Source organism: Galeopterus variegatus, unplaced genomic scaffold (genome assembly GCF_000696425.1).
Source record: "Galeopterus variegatus unplaced genomic scaffold, G_variegatus-3.0.2 Scaffold6163, whole genome shotgun sequence".
Classification (NCBI taxonomy): Eukaryota; Metazoa; Chordata; class Mammalia; order Dermoptera; family Cynocephalidae; genus Galeopterus; species Galeopterus variegatus.
In genome coordinates this window covers 76,286-99,561 of record NW_007732274.1, presented here as the reverse complement: position 1 = coordinate 99,561, position 23,276 = coordinate 76,286, and the positions used below count along the sequence as shown (strand labels likewise).

The 23,276-nt window shown below is 40.1% G+C and overlaps 1 protein-coding gene across 5 annotated transcripts in view; it reads right to left on the bottom strand.

The window, feature by feature from the left end:
• The window catches only part of CELF2 (CUGBP, Elav-like family member 2), an 89,387-nt gene that overhangs the window by 22,705 nt on the left and 43,406 nt on the right, over positions 1–23,276 (bottom strand). For 4 of the 5 annotated variants that reach the window (XR_551827.1, XR_551828.1, XM_008590501.1 and 1 more), the window contains one exon: positions 2,189–2,308. Coding sequence is in view for 3 of the 5 variants with exons in the window: in XM_008590501.1 (XP_008588723.1) it covers positions 2,189–2,308 (120 nt within the window). In the remaining 2 variants the exon portion in view is untranslated. Of the gene's footprint in view, positions 1–2,176; positions 2,309–23,276 lie in introns of all 5 variants that reach the window. The other variant, XM_008590500.1, reaches the window with a different exon arrangement.

Genomic DNA, 23,276 nt, shown 5'->3' with positions numbered 1-23,276 from the left:
TTTTGGTTTAATTAAACATTTTCCTGGGTCATACTGTCCAGTAGGGGTTAATTGAAACCAGAAATATTCTTTCTGAACTTCCCATGAACTATATATTCTTACATTAATCCAATGACAAAGAATTAAAAAAAAGTAAGCAATTTAAACCTGCTGTCCTTGCCAGAAGCAAAATTTGTGTAACACAAGAACCCACATAAGAACTAGTCATGGTTTCTCTGCCATTCAGCAAAGTCCCTGCCAGTCCCTCGCGATAATGATGGGAAACTCCCAGCCACGCACAACAGAGCAGGGTGGGGATGCGCAGGAGCAGACGAGAGGACACACACGCAGCATCATGAGCACGTGCTGAGGAGGACAACCATTCCCACTGGCCTGGTACTCTGCAGACCAAGGACAGGCAGGCGATCAAATCAAAGTCCTTGTTTTAGGGGAACTAGGTCCTGGGGCAAGAGAAGCAGCATGAGGGGATGTGTGTGAACACACATCCTCAACCTAGGTGAAGGACAAGGTCAGAGAGAGGAGCTGTACCAGGAACACGAGGCAAGGCAACGAGGGTCCTACGTGGCTGCTGGAAAAGGTAAAAGCTGGAGGCAGTTTTAACTGGAATAAAACATTCTGGCTGTCACATGGTTACCACTTCACACGTTATCTGCTAATCAAGAGCCATCATATTTGGAAGGAACATGCTTTTCTTTTCCCTGTGGTCAGAAAAAACTCAGTCCAAGTTTTTGTTTCTCCCAGGGCATCTGAATAAAAGGATTTAAAAAAACCTGAAAATTCACTACTTCTAAACTTATGATTTATTTTCTTATCAAGATTATAGTAAAAGTTAATCTTTATTTGGATGAGTTTTAGGTTTTTTGTTTTTTTTTTGTTTTTTTTTTTAAATTTAACCAAATCCATTGCAAGGTCTTCTTTTGAGCTTCTGAAGTATAAAATTATTGGTATTTTTTGCTTTAAAAAAAAGTTTACTTCCTGATAACCCTTTAAAACAGTCCAATTATTCAATCATGGTTTAATTAGCAATCCCTTTATTAAAAATTAAAACGGACAGGTGTTAGATTGGCTGGGATGTATGGTAGGTAACTGGGCCCCCAAATCATAAACTGTGTTGGCTGTCATGGGCCTGCTGGGCGTGGCTACTGTCAGGCCACCAGGAGGACCGAATGGAAGGACAAGGAAATTAGGTGTCCTCTCTGTGGGCTGAGGATCAGTTTCCCCAGTGCAAGAGCCTACACCAAGCATGAGCCTGAAATATGATATCCTCTGGCCTGGGGACTATTTCTCACATAGATCTCAACTAACAGGAATGGGTAGACTGCATAGGATAGAACCTAGAGTTCTCTGGTGAGTCCCGTATGTTTCAGAACCAAGTGCAAGCTATCTGCCTCAAAACATCTCAACTAACAGGAATGGGTAGACTGCATAGGATAGAACCTAGAGTTCTCTGGTGAGTCCCATATGTTTCAGAACCAAGTGCAAGCTATCTGCCTCAAAACCTGTTTCAACCTGCCATGGTAAAATGATGGCCCCCTGGACAGTCCCTGCTATAGAGTGACCCATGCCTGTGGGAGCTTAACAAAGATCCTAGATGGTATTACTTCCAGCAGCGGCTCCTCTCCCCTCAGATTCATTTCCTTCTTTCCAAGGCTCATTTCCCCCCTTCTGTAACTGTCACAAATCTTTGGATTGTAGAGATGGAAGACACCTTTAAAATCATCTCATCTAGAACTTTCCATTTTCAAGTGGAGACTGAAGCCCAGAGAGGGAGCAGAGTTCCGCCTGAGCTCCGACAACTGTGTGGCAGCAGAGCTGGACTCACGCTCGCTGACTTCCAGTCCGTCATCAACTTTTCTATTCTAACACACGGCCTCGCAGGACAGCAGAACAACACCAAAACCAAACCACACTCCTTGAAACCTGCAAATGTCTGCCAACCACAGAACTCTGTGGATGAGTACACAAACTACATGTCAGAGAGAATCTGGGGGTGGTGAGTGGTCGGGGATTTTTTGAGACAAAATGAATGCAGAGAGCTTCTGCCTATCAAAGCATGTGCTCCTCCATCCCAAGTGTTAGTTCTCCCCATTACATATCCTTTTTGGGTCATTTCTCGCTGACCGTTTTCTGTGGAGAATTTGGGGGAAGGCTGTCCACCAGAGCAGCAAATACTCACTGTTTATGGTACCTGCTAGTGCATTAATATTATTCAGTCCAACAGTGGCTCCAGCCAATCCTTGCAGAGTCCCCAGAGAGGTCAAGGAATTCATGGCTGCACCAGCAGTGGAGTTGGGGGTTGAAGCAGCCACTGGAAAACAAAAGGAAAACAGAGAACAGGGGAGAGAAAGCACAGATGAGTGAAGGCCTACTGGACCAGAAATTAATCTGTCACCGTCACAGCAGACAGAGCTGAGGAGTCTCTTAACTGTTGCAAGTCCACGAGCCTTGCTTGTATTTATGGTGTGAAAGACATAGGGAATTGTACTTGTGGCATTTTTGACAATTAGATTTGGTGATTGAAGAAATCATAGCACTATTTTACCAACCAGTGGACATGCTCATTGCTGGTATGCAGGGGAAAATTTGTGAATGGGAGGCCTATGCTTCTGGGTGATCCTCCATTAGCCCTACTTCAGGAGAGCCTCAGTCTGCCAGGACTCTTTCTCATCCAGGCCAAAAAGTTCTCGGCAATTCTTGGTCTTCTTATTGTTTTTGCTTCAGACTTGATATTTTCTCAATGCAATTTTGGAAAAAAAAAAAATCATGTATCTTCCTGAGTTTGACAGAAAACTTCAGGCCTAGGTGGTGTGGTGAGAGAGGGGTAAGTGAGGTGAGATAAAACCATTTTCGTACAGACCCTCTTGATGCCCTATATTCCTTTTTTTTTTAAAGATAGCTTTATTGGTATATAATTCACAAACCATAAAATTTACCCCTCTAAAGTACACAATTCAGTGGGTTTTAGTACAGAGTTGTACAACCATCACCACTATCTAATTTTAGGACATTTTTATTACCCCCATGATAGACCCATCCCCATCAGTACTCACTCTGTTTTCCCATCACCTTGAACACTGGCAACTACTAATCTGCTTTCTGTCTCTATGGACTTGCTTAGTCAGGATATTTCATACAAAAGGAATCACAAAATATGTGGCCTTTTGTGATTAGCTACTTTCACTTAGCAAAATGTTTTCAAGGTTCATCCATGTTGTATTTTGAATCAGTACTTCATTTTTTTAAATTGCTGAATAATATTCCAATGTGTGGATATCATATTTTGTTTATCCATATTCATCAGTCGCGGACATTTGAGTTGTTTCCACTTTTGCACTATTATGAATAATAATGCTATGAGCATTTGTGTACAAGTTCTTGCGTAGACATACGTTTTCAATTCTCTTGAGTGTACACCTAGGAGTGGAATTGCTGGGTCATATGATGAATCTATGTTTAACATTTTGAGGAATGGTCCAACTGTTTTCCAAAGTGCCTGCACCCTCTATCCCTTCTGCACTTATAATTCCTTCTGTAAATAATATTTCAAGTATCTTACATTTGTGTAGCTTTACAATATTCTGACCTTTTCCATATGCATTATTTCACTCTATCCTGGTGATGGAGGTAAAGGTTAAACTTAATTCTGACTTCTGGTCCATTTCTTGCTCTGAGATCCTGAGTATGTAAACTTCCTTTCCATCTAGAATAGTCAGGAATTTCATCCATCCTCCTGGAATGTTCTTGCCCAGCTGGATTTCATGCCTGCTCAGCCTTTGGAGACCTCATATCAATCCACCTTGCTTGGGATCCTTATAGATAAGGCCAAATCAAATTCCTAAAAAATGAATTCCCTACCTTGTCACATTTCTGTTCACGTATAGTATTAACTTCTGATACCTAATAATGTATTTTTTTCTTTTTAAAAGAAAAGGATATACAACCAAGTCAATGTTTCTAGCCCTCTTATATTATAAAACTTTTCGAACATACACAAGAGAGGCAATAACAAAATCTTATAAATTTACATCCAGATTCTAAGAACCAACTCACCTCCTCCCTAAATGTATTTTAAAGCAAATTTCAGACCTTATGTCATCTTACCCCCAACAAACTTCCGTATGCAGCTCTAAAAATTATGGACTTATTTTTAAAACCCCAAACCATTATTATGCATAACAAAATTAACAATAATTCCTTGGCTTCATTATTTGATAATAGCTTGCTTAGGATTTTTTCGTCTATGTGCATAAGATTGACCTTTAATTTTTCCTTCTTGTAATCTCCTTAGTTTTGCTAACAAGCTTTTGTTAGCCTCATAAAATGACTAGAAGAATATTCCTATTTTTCTGTTCCATGGATCTCTGGACTATATAAGATTAAAATTATTTGTAACTTAAATGTCTGATAGAACTTTCCAGTAAAAATGATCTGGATTTCATATTTCTTCCTGGTATGATTCTGAAATACTGATTATATTTCTCAAATAGGATTATCCAACTTTTCTTTTTCCTCTTGAATCAGTTTTATTAAGTTATTACTTTTTAGGAATTTATATATTTTGTTTAAGTTTTCAAACATGTATTGGTATAAAGTTATGCATATTATCCTCGATACATTTTTAAAATGAGGAACATTCACATTAAGTCTCATTTTTTTGGTCTGGTTGGTCTGTCAGTTACTGAGAGAAGCATTTGAAAATCTTACACTATGACAATGCCAATTTCTCCATGTAAATGTGTAAATGATCCTATCTTCTGGTGCACAAACCTTTTGTGGTCACCTCTTCATTTCTAATTTTACCTTAAAGTCTGTTTTATATGATGCTAGAAAAGAAGCACCAGCCTTTTTTGTTATCTGCAGGGTATATCTTCTGCTGTTTTTTTACTTTTTTTATCTGTTTATATTTTAGTTATATCTCTTGTAATCAATATATAGGCAGATTAAAAAAATACGGCCTAATAATTTAATAGTCTTTTAATAGCAGCATTTAGAATTTGTGCTATTTGTCCTAGTACTATTTCTCTCCTTTCTTGCCTTTCTTTAAGTTTGTCTTTTCAATTCCATTTCCCCCCTCTACTACTTTGGAAGTAATGCATATTTCCATTTTTTTATATACTACCATACAAATTTTAACAGCCATCCTTAACTTATAAAAATCAGAGTTAAATATTATCTTTACTTTTTGCCGGAAAAATTCAAGGACCTTAGAATATTTTAATTCAGAAGAACCTCTCCTAACCCATGTGTGGTGTATTCATGTCATCATATATTTTGATTTTAGCTTGGTTTTTATTTTTTATTCCAATAATAATTATTTTATATAACATTTATTTAGATTTGTCCACATATTTACCACTTCCTTTGCTTATTATTCTTTCTTTTTTTAATCTGGGATTATTTACCATTTAGTTTGAAGTATATCCAAGAAAACTTCATTTAGAGAGGGTCTATTGGTGGAAAAGTCTCTTCCATTTATTTAGATTTGTCCACATATTTACCACTTCCTTTGCTTATTATTCTTTCTTTTTTTATCTGGGATTATCTACCATTTAGTTTGAAGTATATCCAAGAAAACTTCATTTAGAGAGGGTCTATTGGTGGAAAAGTCTCTTCGCTTTCATTTGAGTGAAAAGTACATCTCTACTTTGTCCTAGTTCATGACATATTTTTGCCGGATAGTCTAGGTTGACCATTTATTTATTTCAGTACATTTTACTGCCCTCTGGCTTCCATCGTTACTACTGAGATGTCAGGTATTGAGATGTCTCATTGTGTTCCTTTGACAGTACTTTTTTCTGTTTTAAAGATCTTCTGCCTTTGGTGTTCTGTATTTTTTGCTATGGTGCATCCAATTATGGATTTATTTTTATTTTCCCCGGTTGGAATTCACTGGGGTCCCTGAACAACATTTAGATTTTTTGGGGGGGAAATTAATTTAGATTAATTTCCATTTATCAGTTCTGGGAAGTTCTTGATCATTAACTGTTCTTATATTGCCTTTTCTCCAATCTCTGAGGAACTTCAACTAGACATGTTAGATCCATTCCATGTCATGTAACCTCTCATATTTTCTATCTTAGCTAACTGTTCTTATATTGCCTTTTCTCCAATCTCTGAGGAACTTCAACTAGACATGTTAGATCTATTCCATGTCATGTAACCTCTCATATTTTCTATCTTAGCTTCTCAGTTATGCATAACCTCCAAAAATCTGTCTTCCAGCTCATCAAATTTTCTCTTCAACTGTATCTAATATGCTGTTAAACTTACATATCCATTCAATTTTACATTTTGATTGTTGTATTTTTCATTTCTAGAAGTTTAATTATTTGATAAACATGCTTGGTCATTTCTAGTAATCATTTGCTTTTTTCCATTTTTCAAATCTTTTAAAATTTCTTAAACATATTAATTGTACTTCCTTTCTGTTGTGTGCTATTAACTCCAATATCTGAGGTCTTGGTGGATCTAAATATAGTGTCTAACTCTGTCTCTGCTCTTCTTACTCTTGGTGCTTGGTTTACTTGTGTACTTTGTTATTTTTGCTTGTGAGCTTAACTATCTTGGAACTTTATTTCTAGGAATTCTTTGAGGCCTGGATTGAAGATGGGCCTTTCAAAGATGACTTATATTTGAGTCTGCAAGGAGCTGGAGGAAAGTACAAGCTGGGAATCACTTTAAATTTATTGCTTGAGGGTTTTTGAACACTCAGATAAAATAAAATTGGGTTTCAAACTCACGTGAGGGCTGGTTTATTGTTATAAAGTTTCAGAGGAAAATTCCCTAACCCTACTCAGCACTAAATTTTGGAAAACTAAACAAGGCAGTTTTCCTTGTAGTTTCGTAAGAAGATGGAGTATTTCTTGTTTATCCTTACACTAAGAAGTTTATCCTTTTTAGGTTTCGGACTTACATGGGGATGGTCTCCTATTAGATGTGTCAGGTGGGCCTCTGACTTTCTTGTATTCCTTATGCACTTGGAGGCTTTGAGATCTGATGCTCAAGTTTATCTGGTTCACCAAATGTCCTTAAGGTGAAAGCCACCCTTCAATGTGCTACTTACTTCTTTGGGTTCCTCCCTTCACTTAACATTGGTTGCTGAGTATTCCTTACTGATTTACTAGTTATTGACGTGATTAAAAATATTTACTAAACTATCTTATACATTTTAGTTTTTTTCCAGTGGGAGGGTCTTTTCCGGTAACCTAGCCCACCTAACTGCCAGAAACAGAAGTCCCGGCATCTGGGATATTTCCATGGATTATATCTGGAAGGCAGCTATGCTCACCACTATACCACCAATGCCGCCCATCCATGGACTATATCTGATGTCAGTCTACATGCAATAGTCCTTACCAGATTGCTGTGCCAGTGAGTAAGGGGTAAAAACTATCTCTAATGCATGTACAAATTCTAAGCCAGCAATATAGGCCTGAAAAATTTCCACACAATTTTAGGCAACACAAGGGAAGCACTTATAGAATAGCAGTATAAGGATATCTGGGGACCCTCTCCCCAGTGAAACAACCATAACTGGTGATTATAAAAATCAACTACTTAAAGTTTCTGGAAATTATCCTGAGTGCATACACAAATTAAAAACATTTTTCTGAAGAAAATTTACCAAATCTCAGTAAGAACAGGAAGGATTTGTGCCATTTAAGCCACAACCCATGACCTGCTCCCTTCCCTGGTACCACTCCTCTCACTTCCCCTGAAGCTTAGCATAATGGAAGCTCTACCCTAGCTGGGTATGACCAAGAAGATGGGCTTCTTCTTCCCACAGCTCCAAATCTAGGGCTATGGTTTCTCCCAGGGAGGGGCAGACCACCAGTATTTCCAATCCCCTTGCCCCAGCTCTGTTGCAGAAGCTCTATTCCTGGCCTAGAATTATAGAGGTCCTTTCCTCAACCTAACCTCTACTCATAGGGTAGAAGCTCTACCCCACGCACAACACTCTGAGAGTACCGGGCCCTATTCACCCTTACCCCATCTTACTTACAAGGTGGAGGTTCTATGCTGGAAGAAGCAAGCTGAGAAGACTAGGTGCTAGACCCTACATAGGGCCCTTCTTATAGACCAGAGGTTCTTTCTACAGGGAGAGATAGGCCATAAGAACACAGAGCTCCATAACTCTTCCTAGGGACAGAATTTATTTGGATGGAGCATGAAAAAGCTCACGCCTAAGGCACCGTCAAAAACAAAAGAAATGTTGGTGGTGAGCAATTAAGAGGAGATTAGTAGCTCGATGACAGCTTGGTAGATCAGTTAAAAGTTTAAAAAAGAGAACCAGAGAAAGAGACAGCTAAGAAGAGTCCTCCTGGGGTCAGAGCAAGCCCCAAGGACTACTCCTACAGAAGGGCCTGACTTTTATCAGATCAGACTGTGGGGGCAATTTATGCCCCAGGGTCAAAAGCAATAGAGTAAACAACTACAAATTAGTGGAGGCTGGGTGAAATAACAGTAGAGACAGATCAGCCAGAAACTTAACAGAGGTCAGGCAAAGAGGCAGTCAAAGAGAGCCATTTGGAAGAATTGCATAATTTGAAAAAAGAAAAATAAGAATGTCACATATAGCCAAAGGCTGTGCCCTCTGAGGAGCAATATCAGTGGCACCCTGCAGGGGAACAGACTTCACTGAAGTAGTCTTGCTAAGTCACTAAGCAAATAAACAATCAAGAAGCTAGTGAGGGAGGAGGAATGTGGAGGGTTTTAGGAGGATGAGTATCCAGAATTGCTATGACATATTATCTAAAACATCCAGTTGTTAACAGAATATTATGACACATGCAAAGAAACAAAGTGTGATCCATACAAAGGAAAAAATCAGACAACAGAAACTGTTTGAGAGGGCCCAGATATTAGACTTACGAGGCTAAGACATTCAAAGAACTAAAGGGAATCATTCTTAAAAGAATTAAAGAAAGCTATGACAACAATGTTTCATCAAGATGAAAATTATAAAAACAAACAAGGTGGAAATTCTGGAGTTGAAAAGTAAAGAACCAAAATGAAAAATTCACCATTGTGCTGGACAGTAGGTTTGAGCTGGCAGAAGAACGAGTGAACTCGAAGATACATTGATAGAAATTATGTAATCTGAAGAACGGAGAGAAAAAAGAATACAGAAAAATGAACAGAGCCTCAGAGAAATATGGCACACCCCATTACGTACAATTACATGTAATGCTTGTACCAAAAGGAGAAAGAAAAGATCAGAGAAAATATTCAAAGAGAAAATGACCAATAATTTCCCAAATTTCATGAAAAACATTAATCTACTATCCAAGAAAATCAACAAACCTCAAGTAGGATAAAGACAAGAGATCTATACCCAGATACATGATAGCAAAATGCTGAAAGTCAAAGACAAAGAAAAAAATCTTGAAAATAGCAAGAGAAAAAAAAAGACCCACCATGCACAAGTGGATCTCAATAAGATTAACAGCTGACTTGTCAGCAGAAATAATGGTCCAGAAGGCAGTAGGATGATATATTCAAAGTGCTGAAAAGGAAAAAAACCTGTCAACTACGAATCTTATATCCAGCAAAACTATCATCCAAAAATGAGGAAGAAATAAAGACATTCCTAGATAAACAAAAAATGACAAAATTTATTGTTAGCAGACCTACCTTACAGGAAATACTGAAGTTGTTCAGGCTGAAAGAAAATGACTCCAGACAGTAATTTGAATCCACACAAAGAAACAAAGACCACTGATAAAAGTAATTATGTAGGTAATTTAAAAAGACAGTATAATTGATTTTTTTTCCTCCTTTCTTCTCTTAACTGATTAAAAATCAACTGACTAAAATAATATGTATATAATTGTATTGTTTGGTCTATAACATATAGAAATGTAATATATTTGACAATAACAGCACAAAGGAGGTAGGTATGGGCAACGTTATATTGGGGCAAGGAAATTACACCAGACGGTAACTCAAATCCACATGAAGAAAAGGTTACAAATGAACTCTACGAATAAAAATGTATACTTGTTCTCCTTTATTCTTTCAATTTCTTCAAGAGACATACACATATAAAGTAATAATTATAACAATATATGTTGGGTTTTTAACATATAAACACAATGTGTATAAATAATGGCAAAAAAAGAGTAGGACAAAAAAGAATTCTGTAAAAGGAATATTTCTATATCTTACTAGAATTAAGAGTATAAATCTGAAGTAGATTCTGATAAGATATGACCTAAAGTCTTAGGTCATATCTTATCAGAAAGATAAGAAAATAAATATTATTTATTTTCACTAAGAAAATATTAAAAATATTGAGAAAAATCATTAAAGAAATTGAAATGTTATACTAGAAAATATTCACTTAATGCAAAATAAAGCCATAAAAGACTAGAAGAACAAAAGGACATGAGACAGAAAACAAAAAGTAAAATGGCAGACATAAATTCAATCACATTCATAAGAACATTAAAAGTGAATGAATTTAACAATCTGATCAAAAGGCAGGGACTGTCAAACTGGATTAAAAAGTAACCTAAAATAAGATCTAATTATGTGTTGTATATGCTGACTACACAGAAGATACATTTTAAATTCAAAGATATAAACAGGTTGATAGTATAAGGATGGAAAATTATATACCATGCAAACAGCAACCACAGGTGCTGGACTGGCTATTCTAACTTGAGACTAATATACAGAACTGATCAAAATTTTAGAGGAAAAAAACTGGGTCATCTGCTTGCATGGCAAAGGAGAATATACTGTCATGAAAATCTGTCTCTGTTTTGATGAAATGTAGCTAATTAAATCTACTGCTGCTATACAGTAACTGTCAAAAACCCTTATTTTATTCAGGGCTCTATGTTTCTTTCTCTGCCTCAGATTCTTTATTCAGATCTAAGGGAAGAGAATGGATAAGAATGGGCAGAGGAGATGAGATCTCCCTCACACAGCACAGAAAATGAGCAGGAAGCAAACTGGGATGAGGGACGGAGGGGAGTAAATTGAGTAACTAGTTCAGAATATTCTAGCATTCATCTGAGAAACATGTACAAGCTCCTGTTCATGTCAGAAAGGCTCCCAGACTTTGCGACCATTCACCCCAGGAGGGAGAAGCATGGTGCCAAAGCACTAAGATCATTGACCTGAGAAAGGCTTGCTTACCAGTAAGCAATGCCACCTCCTTCCTAGCAAACAGTGCCATGGACCTGCCACTGTGCTGATGCCATAGTGTGATTACTATAATTCCTGGAGACACAAACATGTGACAGGGCCTTATTCTTACAGTTTCTGCAGCTTACATGGTGCAGAATCTCATTTTATATCACAAACCTCATTAGTTTCTGCTCCTCTGCTCTCTGACCTGTGAAGGTCACTTTGCCTCTAATCTGTGGTGAGCAGGGCAGGGATCTTGGGGATTGGCTGGCATGGGCATCACTGAGAAAGACAGGAAAAAGGGTCCTAACCTGGACCCTCAACTCCTAAAAATGAGGCTGTAGCCCTGAATAAATAACACGACAATATAATTTCATACCCCCCTTCAGTGGAATCTTAAAAAGAGAAAACTAGAGGTAAAAATGGAGTTGTAGTTAAGACTGAGTGTTCTGGACTCACACTGTTCCCTCATCTCCCCTAAGCTTCTGCTTCATTGTTTTTAAACAGGGAGTGGGGGAGAAAAGGAGAAAATAATACCTAACTCGAAGCATTGTCATGAGGATTAAGCAAAGTAATTGATGTAATGAAGTTGGCACAGTATTTGGCACCATTCTGAGGTTTTTTATATTATCGTCAACTACTGGGTAGAGGTTGACCCAAGGAGATAAGACTATGTAAGGCATATTTCATAAAACAACGAAAAGGAGATAAGCTTTTCTCTCTACTTTCAATCTAAACATCTTCAGTGATTGATGATTCTATGGCCACTGGTCTTGTTTCTGCTGGATGACCTCTCCATCTCACAGGAAACCATGGAGAGGACCCATGAGCCAGGCTAGAAACGCTTTCTCTTTCTACAATGTCCACGCTAGGAACTGTGGGCCCACAGATGCTCCCACGTGTGTTTGGCCAGAGAAATCCAAACAGCAAGGAACAGACTTGTCACTTGCCTGCTCCTGCGTGGAGCTTCACTCAGTGGCAAGAGAGAAAAGGCGCTGAAGGACATCCCAACTGGCTGATCTCATGGCTCAGGGATGGCTTTTCAGATCCTTCCAGTTGGTAAAGCAGGTGTGAGGATGGCATATGTCGATTCCTTATTCTGCTCCGGTGTGGACAGCCCACAGATGTACTGGAGGGCAGCAGGCTGCAGGGAATGCTCGTCCCAGACAGACACACAGAGCTCACGAGCACGGGGAGGCCTGTGCACAGGGGTCAGGGGAGTGGCGGAGGAGGTCTGGAACTCAGTGGGCTCATTTTGTCACTGATATTGAAGAAGTGATATGCAAGTGAGAGGGCTCTTTACATCTCGGTTTTCTATTTATTTAAAAACTCAGGGAGACTGGCTGCAGTGGACTGGACTGAACACAGTTTCTCACCTCTTATTTTGCTGTTCTTGGGTAGTTCCAGTAGAAAGATGGGGAGAGGGTGAAGAAAAGGAGGGAGAAAAATCAAGCATCAGACTAAGAAAAAATTATGAAGATGACTTGCCTTAAAGTGAGAGGACTGTATGTGTTCCATATCACTGGACAATATTTTGAAAATTTACCCCAATTTGAGTCTCAGTTGGAAAAAGATATCTCTATTGTATATCTAGCTGCTTTTAAGAAACTTTCGAATTTTAATGATCTCCTTAAAGCAAAAGAAATACTCAAATTTGTCACACAGCCAATTTCAATCAAGTACTTCAAAACTAAATGTTCAACAGATGCACAAAAGAGAAAAGAGACCTCTAGACACAATAGACAGAGACAAATTAAATGCCACCAACACACATATTTTCCTATTTCTGTGTTGGCAGACTAGCAAGATGCTGCCTTCAGTAATTGCATTCTGCCCACCTAAAATTCCCTTCAGTCTCCACTGAGAGCTGAATGTAAATGTTGGATCATAACCACCCAGAACCCTTCTTTTGGTAGAAGGTGCCCCATCCAAACAAGAGGTTGTGGAACAAAGCTAGGAGGAATGCACGTGGGCCAGCAAAGCCTGCCTTACCTTGCTCGTGCAGCGACAGCAATAACTTGTTATGCATCGCATCTCTGGCCTGTTTTGCCACTGGTTACAGCCTATCAACCAACCCACAGATGTTCCAACCAGCTGGCTAACCAGGAAAGACAATGGTCACACAGTGAACAAAAGCCATGTTTTTATTAGCTCACATGGCAGGCAAAGTCAGTGCCCTTTTCTGAAAACTGGGTGGTGGGTGAGTTGTTAGAAGGGGGGAACGAGGTGGTGAAGGGAGCTGGTGCTGAAGACATGCCCACTTTGACCTGTCTACAGCACTGCTACAGCACTGCTCAGGTGGCCAGGTTAGTTTGTAGTTGGAAAGACTCCAAGCTGAGTAATCCCCAAACACCAGTCCCAACTGAGGGGCTAAGAGGGGTGCTGTCTCCTCAGAGCTGTAGTTGGTCCTGGATGAACAATATGCCCAGGAGAGTTTCTTGGCTCAGGTGAAAGTATGTCATAGACTGACTGCCTAGGTCATTAGGCCTCTTGCTATGCAAGGGTCTTAAAAAAAAGAAAGAAAATATTGCTAGAAGATCAGTTGGAATAATTGTTGTACAGTATCCCAAATAGAGCTAGAGCTGGACCCACCGAGCCAGTGCAAGGCCTTGTTTCTCTTCCCTAATTCCTATCAACAAATAACAGTAAATCTTCCAGACATATCCTTTCACTGCAGGTGGGATCCTCCCAGGAACTAGACAGGAATCTTTCCTCTATACGAAAGATGAAGCACAGGTTTAGAATGCTGCATGAACTGGCCACAGCGCACACCAGTGAGGGCGCAGGACAGGAGCTGGCACTCCAGTTGTGTGCCTGAGGGCAAGGGCTATTGGAAAATTTCCTTAAACCACCCCAAATGCTAAGCAAAACTAATCATACCTTAAAAAACAAATTCCATCAGTTTTCTTTTCAAGTTTATTTCTGCCAGAGATAAATGCTTTTTCTCCTTTTCTCAGCTTTCCAGAGAGTAAGTGACCTTAGCTTCGCTTGCCCAGAAAAAGTTCCTCTCTCTGCCATATGGATAACCTGGACTACTCCCCTCTCTCCCCAGCCCTGATGATTTTCCTATGGGAGGAGGGTTGACTAATCTGTCAAGACTGGGAAGAACCCAACATCCACCAGGCCAGGGGGAGGGATGCCGAGCTGAAATACAAGATGCCAGTGGAGCTTGATAAAGGCCTTCCTGGTCTCTGTTCTCTTTCTGTTCTGACCTCTCCATTCCTGGGTAGGTAAATTATTACTAAGTCCTCTGTTGAAGGCAGAATAATGTCTCCCCTTCCCCCCCAGCAGATGTCCATGTCCTTATTTCTGGAACTTGTGAATATGTTAGGTTATGGCAAAGAGGAATTAAAATTGCTAATCAGCTGACCTTGAGATGGGGAGATGATCAGGGTGGGTTGTTATAAGTGGAAGAGGGAATTGAAAGAGAAGATACCAGAGAGATGGCAGCCTGAGAAGGACTTGACCCAATACTGCTCGCTCTAAAGATGGGGAGATGGCCATAAGCCAAGTAAAGTCGGTGGCTTCTAGAAGCTGGAAAAGGCAAGGAAACAAATTCTTCCCCAGAGCCTCCAGAAAGGAATGCAGCCTGCAGATACTGTGATCTTAGCCCAGTGAGTATGCTGGATTTTTGATCTACAAAACTGTAAAATAAATGTGTGTTGTTTTAAGCCATTAAGTTTATGGTAATTTGTCACAGGAGCAACAGAAAACTAATATATTCTCTAATTCAGTTTTACTAGGAATAAAGCTAATAATGATGATAGCTAATGTTTGTTGAGTGCTTACCTTGTGCTGGTCATTGTTCTAAGTATTTTACATGTATTGGCTCACTCAGTCACTTAGAATTATCCTGTGAGGTCAAGTAACTTGTGGAAGATCCCACAGCTGTAAGTGGTAGAGCCAGGATTTAAACCCAGCTGTCTGTCTTTAGGGAATTGACATAATGCTGATATTGAATTTATCCTATTTTGCCTCTTGTGGCTACTGTAGAGATTTACTTACAGAAACAATGAGTTTGCAGTCACTCAGGATTCAACTTTACTTTTTTGGCTCTCTCCCTTCCAATCTGTAAGACCTCAGGCAAGCCTCAGAGCTTAGATTCATCCACAAAATGGGAGTAATGTGACCCACCTCTGAGAACAGATATAATATTCAAATGAGGCAGCACTGATGTCTGTTACAGTAGGTGATAAACAAACATTTGTTGAATCTGTATCTGAACAGAAATCTGGTTACGCTATCCTCAAAAGGAGGAATTTACATTTTTCCCACTTTGTTTTGCAACACTTGATATGAAGATTGAATATTTCCCCCCTGAGGGCAACTACATTGATGATGACTAATTCTGCAGGCTTTATTGTTAGTCTGGTCATCATGAAAGTCAGTCATGTGTAAGTTTTGAAAGCATCCAGAGGAGGGTGAGCAGATATGAAAGTCAAGTTGAGTGAGAGAGAAAGAGTTGATAGGAAGGTAAAATTTAGCTTGGAAAGAAGTCTAAGGGAAGAAACAGTCTTGGGTCTTGACATCAGAAAGATATTCTTTGTAGTGCAAGAGATCAAAATTGGGATCAGTGAGTGAAAGTGGTAAAGAGGCAGATTTCAGTTCAATATAAAGGAGAAGCAACAAAGGATTAGAAGACTTATTAAGTGAGCTGATCTGCCTCAGAGGAACACTGCACCCTGTTTGTGGAAATATGAAAGCAGAGGCCACCGGATGGCCATATATCAAGGGGTTTTTGCAGACCCCAAGGCTAAGCATTGTGGCCTTGGAGGACCCAAAGCCAACTTTTGAAAAGCTCTTATTGTTTTTACTAGTGTCAAACACATGTTGGCTGCATCTCCTGGCAGAGAAAATGAGGACTCCAAGAAGGCAGAATTGTAATGGTTTAAGGCAGAACTTTGGTGAAGGTTCCAACTGCCGCTGCCCATGACATAACTGAAGAATGTGAAAACCCCCGGTCGGTTGAGAGGCTGAAGAACAAATGGATGTACATAAATACAAGCCCTGCCAAGCTTTAGATATGAAAAGCATCTACCTTTTCTGTCCAGGAAAACCCATACAGCAGTTGCCACATTGAGCACATCCAACACAAATCCTAAGTGACCGCCAAGAACAAGGGGACTTTCTGTGGTTTGAATGCCCTCTGACCCATGGCCCAGGGCTGCTGAGATGCTCCCAGGCCATTTGCTCAGAATTGTTCTATCTGCTGGGGGCAGGTACCACACTGCTCTTTGGGGACGCTGTAACTGTACACACATTTAAGGGAGAAAGGTTGTTTTTTACAGTCACAGTCCAGGACCTCCTGCATCAGAATCACCAGGACTTACTTCAGTTCTGTTAACTGGAATGTCTGGCTGGGGGGCTCAGGAATCTTGATTTTAAACAAGCTCTCTTGGTGCTTCTTTGAATACTAATGTCTGAGAACTATTGGTCTCAGGGATGTACCATAAAGTATTATCAAATCCCATCAGGGCTGGGTATAAAATTTAGTTTGAGGCATGAAAAGTCAAAAGGTTACAGGGAGAGGTAAGGTTTATTTCTGATAGGAAAGGGGAACAGCCTCTGGGAGGACAGAGTAAAACACTGTCAGAGTAGTAAGTGATGGCTCTCACCTTCTACATAAGAAAAATCCCCCTAGAAGATAAACTTATTAAAGAGCAGGGATCTTGCTTATTTTATTTCCTAGAACCTTCAGGGGTGACTGACACACAGTAGGCACTAAATAAGCATTTGCTGAGTGAATGAGTAGAAGATTCTACTGAACGCCGAAGCAGGTGAACTGGACTCCATATCTAGTTCTCGTTAAGTCGAGGCCAACTTGTAGGCCTTGATGAGCTGGACGGGGCCCCATTTCACCTCACGTTGCAGCTCACTAGAGGTCTCCTAATGACACAGCTGAGCCTGTGGCTAAACAAAAGACTCTTTATCAAACCATTTCTTTCTGCTTGTATGTCAGAGAAAGTGTGCGTATTTTAAAAAATAGAACTGATGAAGCCAGCTGCTGCCTTGGTGTCACCAGGCCAAGGCCAGGGACACTGTCCATTCCTCTGACATAACTCTTAAGCAGCAGTGACTGGATGTCCACTTGCAGCTTACAAAGCACCACTCCTGTGGACAGTCAGGAGTTGAGCAGGGCTGAAGTTGAAGACCTTGATAACCCCAACTGCCCTTTTACCTGAACCAGGCACAAGGACACACAGAGTAAATGTAGCTAGGTTTCTTTCTTATTCTTTGTAGAGGGTGAGATGATAAAAAGGCCCAATTTGGAGTGAGACTGACTGCTGAAAGCTAAGGAATTTGGCTATTCCTCCATCCTTCTAAAGACTCCAGGTCTAGCAAGAAAGGTAGAAAAATGGCCATTAGGGGATTATCAATCTCTCACCTTTTTTTAATTCTTCATTTAAAAAATTCTTCCTGCGTGAATGTTGCCCCTTTCCTCTTGTCTTTTATCAATGATTTGCAGGTCGTAAGTCTATCCCAGAAACTACCCTGCTTTTTAGGGAATAAATGCAGTAATTTTCTCATAGTAAGCCTCCTCCCCACTTTTCCTGGACAGCAAGAATTTTTTTTTTTTTTTTTAAAGCGACAGGAATACAGCAAAAATTTGCCTTCAGTGCATTCATTAAACACTTTCCATAGAACAGTCAGACAATGGAAACATAGTGGCTTTGTGGTTTAGGAAATAAAATTATTGTAAGCACAGAGAAAATTGCCTGTATTGACCAAACACACTTAGGACTCTGGAGCCTGCGGTTGCCTTTTTGCCTCAGATGAGCTTGGATCTGTATGCCAACAGTGCAGGTGGACATTGTCAGGAGGCAGAATAATTAAGCAAAGACATGGGCACCATCATTACTAGCTAATCACAACCTTAGGGCATTAACAAAATACAGAGTGCCTCTCCTCCAATGAGACTTAATTATTTCACAATAACCACACCTCTTATTTTTAATTTACTCCCTAAAAGATTTTTTTTGTGGGGGGTAGTGGTAATAGGATAGGACGAGGCTGTTAGAGAATGGTGTAAGAGTCTGAACATGGTGTGATCTCACTCCTTGACAGTCTGTAACAGCACAGTATCTTTTACCCCATAAACTTCTGTATCACTTCCTTTTACTGTCCACTTCCGTTTCTCGAGGAAACTGGTAAGCAACTTGGCTTGGAGCAACACCGGGCAGGACAAGTCAGTATTTGTTCTCAAGAAGATGGCTAAGAGAGAAACTCAAAGTCTAGAGGACTAAATTTGGACTTTGAATTACTTTTGAGGCTTTACTCTATGATAGCAAACATTTTGGAAAGTGAGAAACTGATAAGAACAGTATCATGCTCTTAATGTCCAAAGCAGTTGTATTATTGTTTTCTTCACTTAAATTTTCATTTTCAAATGCTTGCAGGAGAGCTCACTAGTTGATATTTCTAAGAAAAAAAATTTCTACATTAGTTGTCAATAAACGAGAGCACCTCCCTACCTGGCCTTATTTTGGTATCTTCCCCATCACAAGCAGACAGACATGAAGGTGTAATTCGGGGCAACAAGTTTGAAAGAGTCAGTTTATATAAACTCAGCATATATGGATCTGTTAAGAATGGAGCAAAGGAAAGAGAAACTGTTTTCCCTCCAATGATATTTTGCTTGTGATTTACTAAAATAAAAGTACACACCTCCCCTTAGCTGGCCTCAGATGTTTGTTTTCACAGGTGGTCACAGACAGATTGAAAAAAACGTTGATCACTGCACAAGGGTGAGAACATGTAAGTGGAAAAATCCAGAAAGATAATTCCAGTTTCTCAGGAGTTCCTGCTCTGAATTATGTCTTCATTACGTGGTGAATTATGTCACCACCTGATGTCTTCTCACTTGTTGCTAGCAACCTGTGCTCCCTCGGGCAAACCGTTTACCCTCACAGGCCTCTCTGTTCCCACCTGGATCATGAATAAGGCACTGGAGAGACTATCCTGAAGATTCCTTGCAGCTCTAGAATTTGATGATTTGACCAGGCTCTGGCCCCTGGAGAGAAAGGGTGAGGACAGCAGGCCCATGTCATTAGCGTCACTGACAACCTGTCTGAAGTCAGGCCTTCTTCAGGGTGTCTTGGAGAGGAGGCAGTTTGCTCAGCTGGAGAGAACACTCATTTCTAGGAGGCAGATTGTCCTCTGGATGATGTGACCCCACAGTCTGGCAAGGGGCGAGAGATGACCCAACACAGTCCTGGATGTGAAGGGCGGGGGTGGCTGGTCTGTTTCACCAGCACTGTGGCAGGGTGGCTTCTCCTGCAAGTGGCTGGCCCAGAGCATGTGTCCGCTCATGGCCTGAGATGGAAACAAATGACTCCCCCTGGACCTCAGTGCTGACCCTCAATGCTGAAATCCTGCTAGACATGGCTGTCTTGATCCATTTCATCTAGCAGCACCATTCTGTCTTTGGTAAGGAGGGGTGCTGGTTCCACAACCTCAAGTCATGTCTGAGGTACTATGGGAAGTTCATTGCCACCTTGTGCAGCTCAGCAGAAGGGGCAAGGAAACTAGGAAACTGTCCCTCTTGCATTTACATTCCAACATTTTTAGGAAGGATGGGGAGAGACTTGTTTTCCATAGGCAAGAGATTCAGAGAAAAATATCACTGGGTCTTATTCTAGTTTTAATCTAGTTTCCTGTTCTACAGAGGAGAATTTAGTGTCACTTCAAAATAATAAAATAATCTTTCTCATGATACAGGTTAAGAAACCGTAATTTGGAAATCTGAAATGCTCCAAAATTTGAAACATTTTGAGCATTGACATGATGCTTATTGGAGCATTTTGGATTTCAGATTTTTGATTAAGTACTTGTATAATGCAAATATTCCAAAATCTAAAAATATCCAAAATCTGAAACACTTCTGGTTCTAAGCATTTCAGATGAGGGATAATGAATGTGTACTTTAATACTGTCTTCTAAAAAAAGCAACAGTATACATTTTAATATACGATATATATACATTTAAACCTCAATATTTTAATAAGAAAAGTTAAAGTGAATAATTAATTCCATTTCACATGAGAAAATTAAAGAAAGATGAAATGATCTGCTCCAGTTACTCTTGGCCAAGATGTCTACACACTCTAGAAAGACAAATAAAATTGTTTAATTCCTCTATTACATTTTGTGGATTAACTTTTTCTTAAGCCTCTGCCCTGAATATGAACTTCTCTGTTTCTAGCCCTAGATATTTAAACTCTTGACCTATATGTGATACAAATACCTTTCTGTCTTAAATTCTTGATACCCTGCCCAATCCTGACCACAATCTCTTCATGTCTCAGAGGCTGAGGTGTTCTTTTACGTTCCCACCGTCTACTGACTCAGCACTGATTTGGGTTTATGCCGTGAGCTCGTGTGCTAGTGCTGGGCAGAGACTGAGAGGCCAGGCTGGAGCTGCTGGTGAGGGCTCCTGCCAGTGGGGAGACAGCAGGTGGACTGACCCTCACCAGCACTGTTCCCCTTGCCACAGGAGAGACACACGCAGGTTTGATTCCATACCTATAACCCGCCTTCTGACTCTAGTCCTTCGGTTTTCACCTCTCATTGGCCTCCAACTTTATTCCTTTGTTCTGACTCCTTTTCTTTAGCCTGAAAATATGTTTAAGTTTCCTCCATCTTAAAAAAAGAAAACAAAACACTTTCTCCTCCTAGTGGCCCTACTTATTTTTTAATCACCAAATTTCATGAAAATGTATGTAATTCCTGCCTCTAGTCTCACATCCCGCCTCTACCTACAGAACTGAGTCTGCTCTATCACTGCAGTGAAATGGCCACTGCAGGGGGAATGAATGCCTAGGTGCCAACTGCAGACAGCTCTTCTCTGTCCTTACCTTCTCCACCCCCTTCCTTGTTTGGTTTCCTTGACACTGTGCTGCCTGGAATGCTTCCTCTTTCTGTCCCCAAATACAGACATCCCCCAAGGCTTTCTGTACCCAGCCCCAGTTTCTGCTCTGTTGGTGAGTCTCGCACAGGACCCCAGCACTCCCCAAGCTCATCTTAGCCTCGCCTCTGCAGCTAAGGCTCAAGCCACGCACCCAGCCCCAGTCTCTGGGAAGCCTGAGGGTCAGATATCCGCGGCTGTTGGATGTATTTCAGTATATGGCCTGCTCACACGGGGTTCAGCTCGACATGTGCCAAGTCAACTCATCTTATCCTACAAACGTTCCTATCTCCTTAAGTCCCTCTCAACTAATGAAAACACTGCTCCATTGGTCACCCAAACTGAGCACACTGAGGTCGTCTTTAACTCCTTTCCTTCCCTTTTGTCCTCCCTCACATCAAATCGGTACCTTAGTTCAATCACTGACATTCTTGGGCTTGAAGTCCTAAAATGGCTCTTCACTGCCTACAAGAAAAAGTTCCAGCTCCTTATCTTGCATGTGAAAAATGAGATGAATTTCCATTCGCCGATTAAATCTTTTTTTTTTTTTTTTTTACATTTTCTTATGTTTGACACATTTGATACATCTTCCATCCCATTTCTATCTTTAAAAATCCCACTTAGTCTTAGAATTTTGGCTCAAATGTCAACTCTTCCATTAAAATTTTCCCCACTACCTCAAGACAGAATCTCTCCTGTCACTATTATCTTGTACCTTGCCTGCCCTATGGCCCTCCAACCAGATTGTACAGGTTGGTGCATTTTGCTTATTTTTGTATGTGGCCACTGCATCTAGTTTATAGCACTTGATGGAACTTAACCACATATGAACTAAAAATTTCTATTTTGTTTTTAAGTCTTAAAAAATGGTCATTATATTATAAACTTCTGGGAAGTGGTGACTAAAAGTTTTGTTGATTTTTTCACCTAATATAAACCATAATTAAGCAAGTCATACATGCTATTCACTAGTGCTAGCAGTGATAGAATGGTCATATCAGACAGCAACACAGATAATTCAGTGGTAATTAAACTTCATTAAGTGATTATGTTGGACAAGAAACATACCCCTGAGCTCATACAAGTATCACAAGGGGATCTGAGGTGGATTCACCATACAATATAGGAAACTGTCCAAAGCAATATTTAAAAATGAATCACTCAAACTAAGCACAGACTCCAGTGCTAAAAGCAAAAAGCAAACACGCGAAGAACTAGAGGTAATGTCTGTAAATATTCAAAAGCCCACTCAAAACAAAGAAAGAACAATGCACTAAGTGAGCGACATCTCTAAGAACAGATGACAGGATCTGTCCACCTACGAGATGACAGGATCTGACAAGCAGAGTTTGGGGCCCAGGTGGAATCTACTTGTGTACATGTGCATGTGGGCTCAGTGGTGAGCCATAAGTACCTCTACCCCTCAGCTGTGCAGCTTTACTAATCTTTAAATTAGTTCAGGACTATTAAGAGACTCCAGTCTGCTACAGGTCAGGGGCACCTTGTAAACCACACCGGCTGCCCATCCACTGTGCAAAAGTTGTTCTGATGGCAGCAGCCGAGGACCCACAGGCAGATCAGGACACTGTAATGAATTGGAGAATTATCTGCGGTTCTGGCTGTTTCAACCAACAGACCTCTCACTTATTTTCCTGATGATAAGTGAAATTTAAAGGTTATTCCACATCAGCTCCCAGCACATGCAGGGGCCTTCAAAACTCCACTGGGTGGGAGGTATTTGCATACTTTCCTCTCAGAAGTATGATGATCAATGCCACATAAAAAAACCATTTACTAGGAAGACACTCTGTTCCCAACATTTTTTTTTTTCTTTCCAAAATATGAGTTTTAAATGATTAAGAACCTTCAAAAAACTTGGTTTTCAAGTACTGCTTCTGTTGAGAAGCCACAGAGTAGGAGTGCCAAGTATACTTCTCTATCCCAAACCTTCTCATTTCCTGGTTTTGGCACTTACCAAGTCACCTCTAAGGAAACTCTGAGCTGTTTGTTGCACTAAATGTATAGAAAAATGGTATAGGGTAAAGAAGAGGAAGAACAAAGAGAAAGAAGTTTCCCTCCCTCACTGCCTACCTTCATCTAATTCACAAAATTTAACATAAGATATAAAAAAAAATTGGTTATGAAAAGTTTTTTCAGGGTATAGAAATTATAGTTTATACTTAAAAGGCATTCAAATTATTTTACTGTGGTGGGAATTCAGTAAAATAGTGCTTTT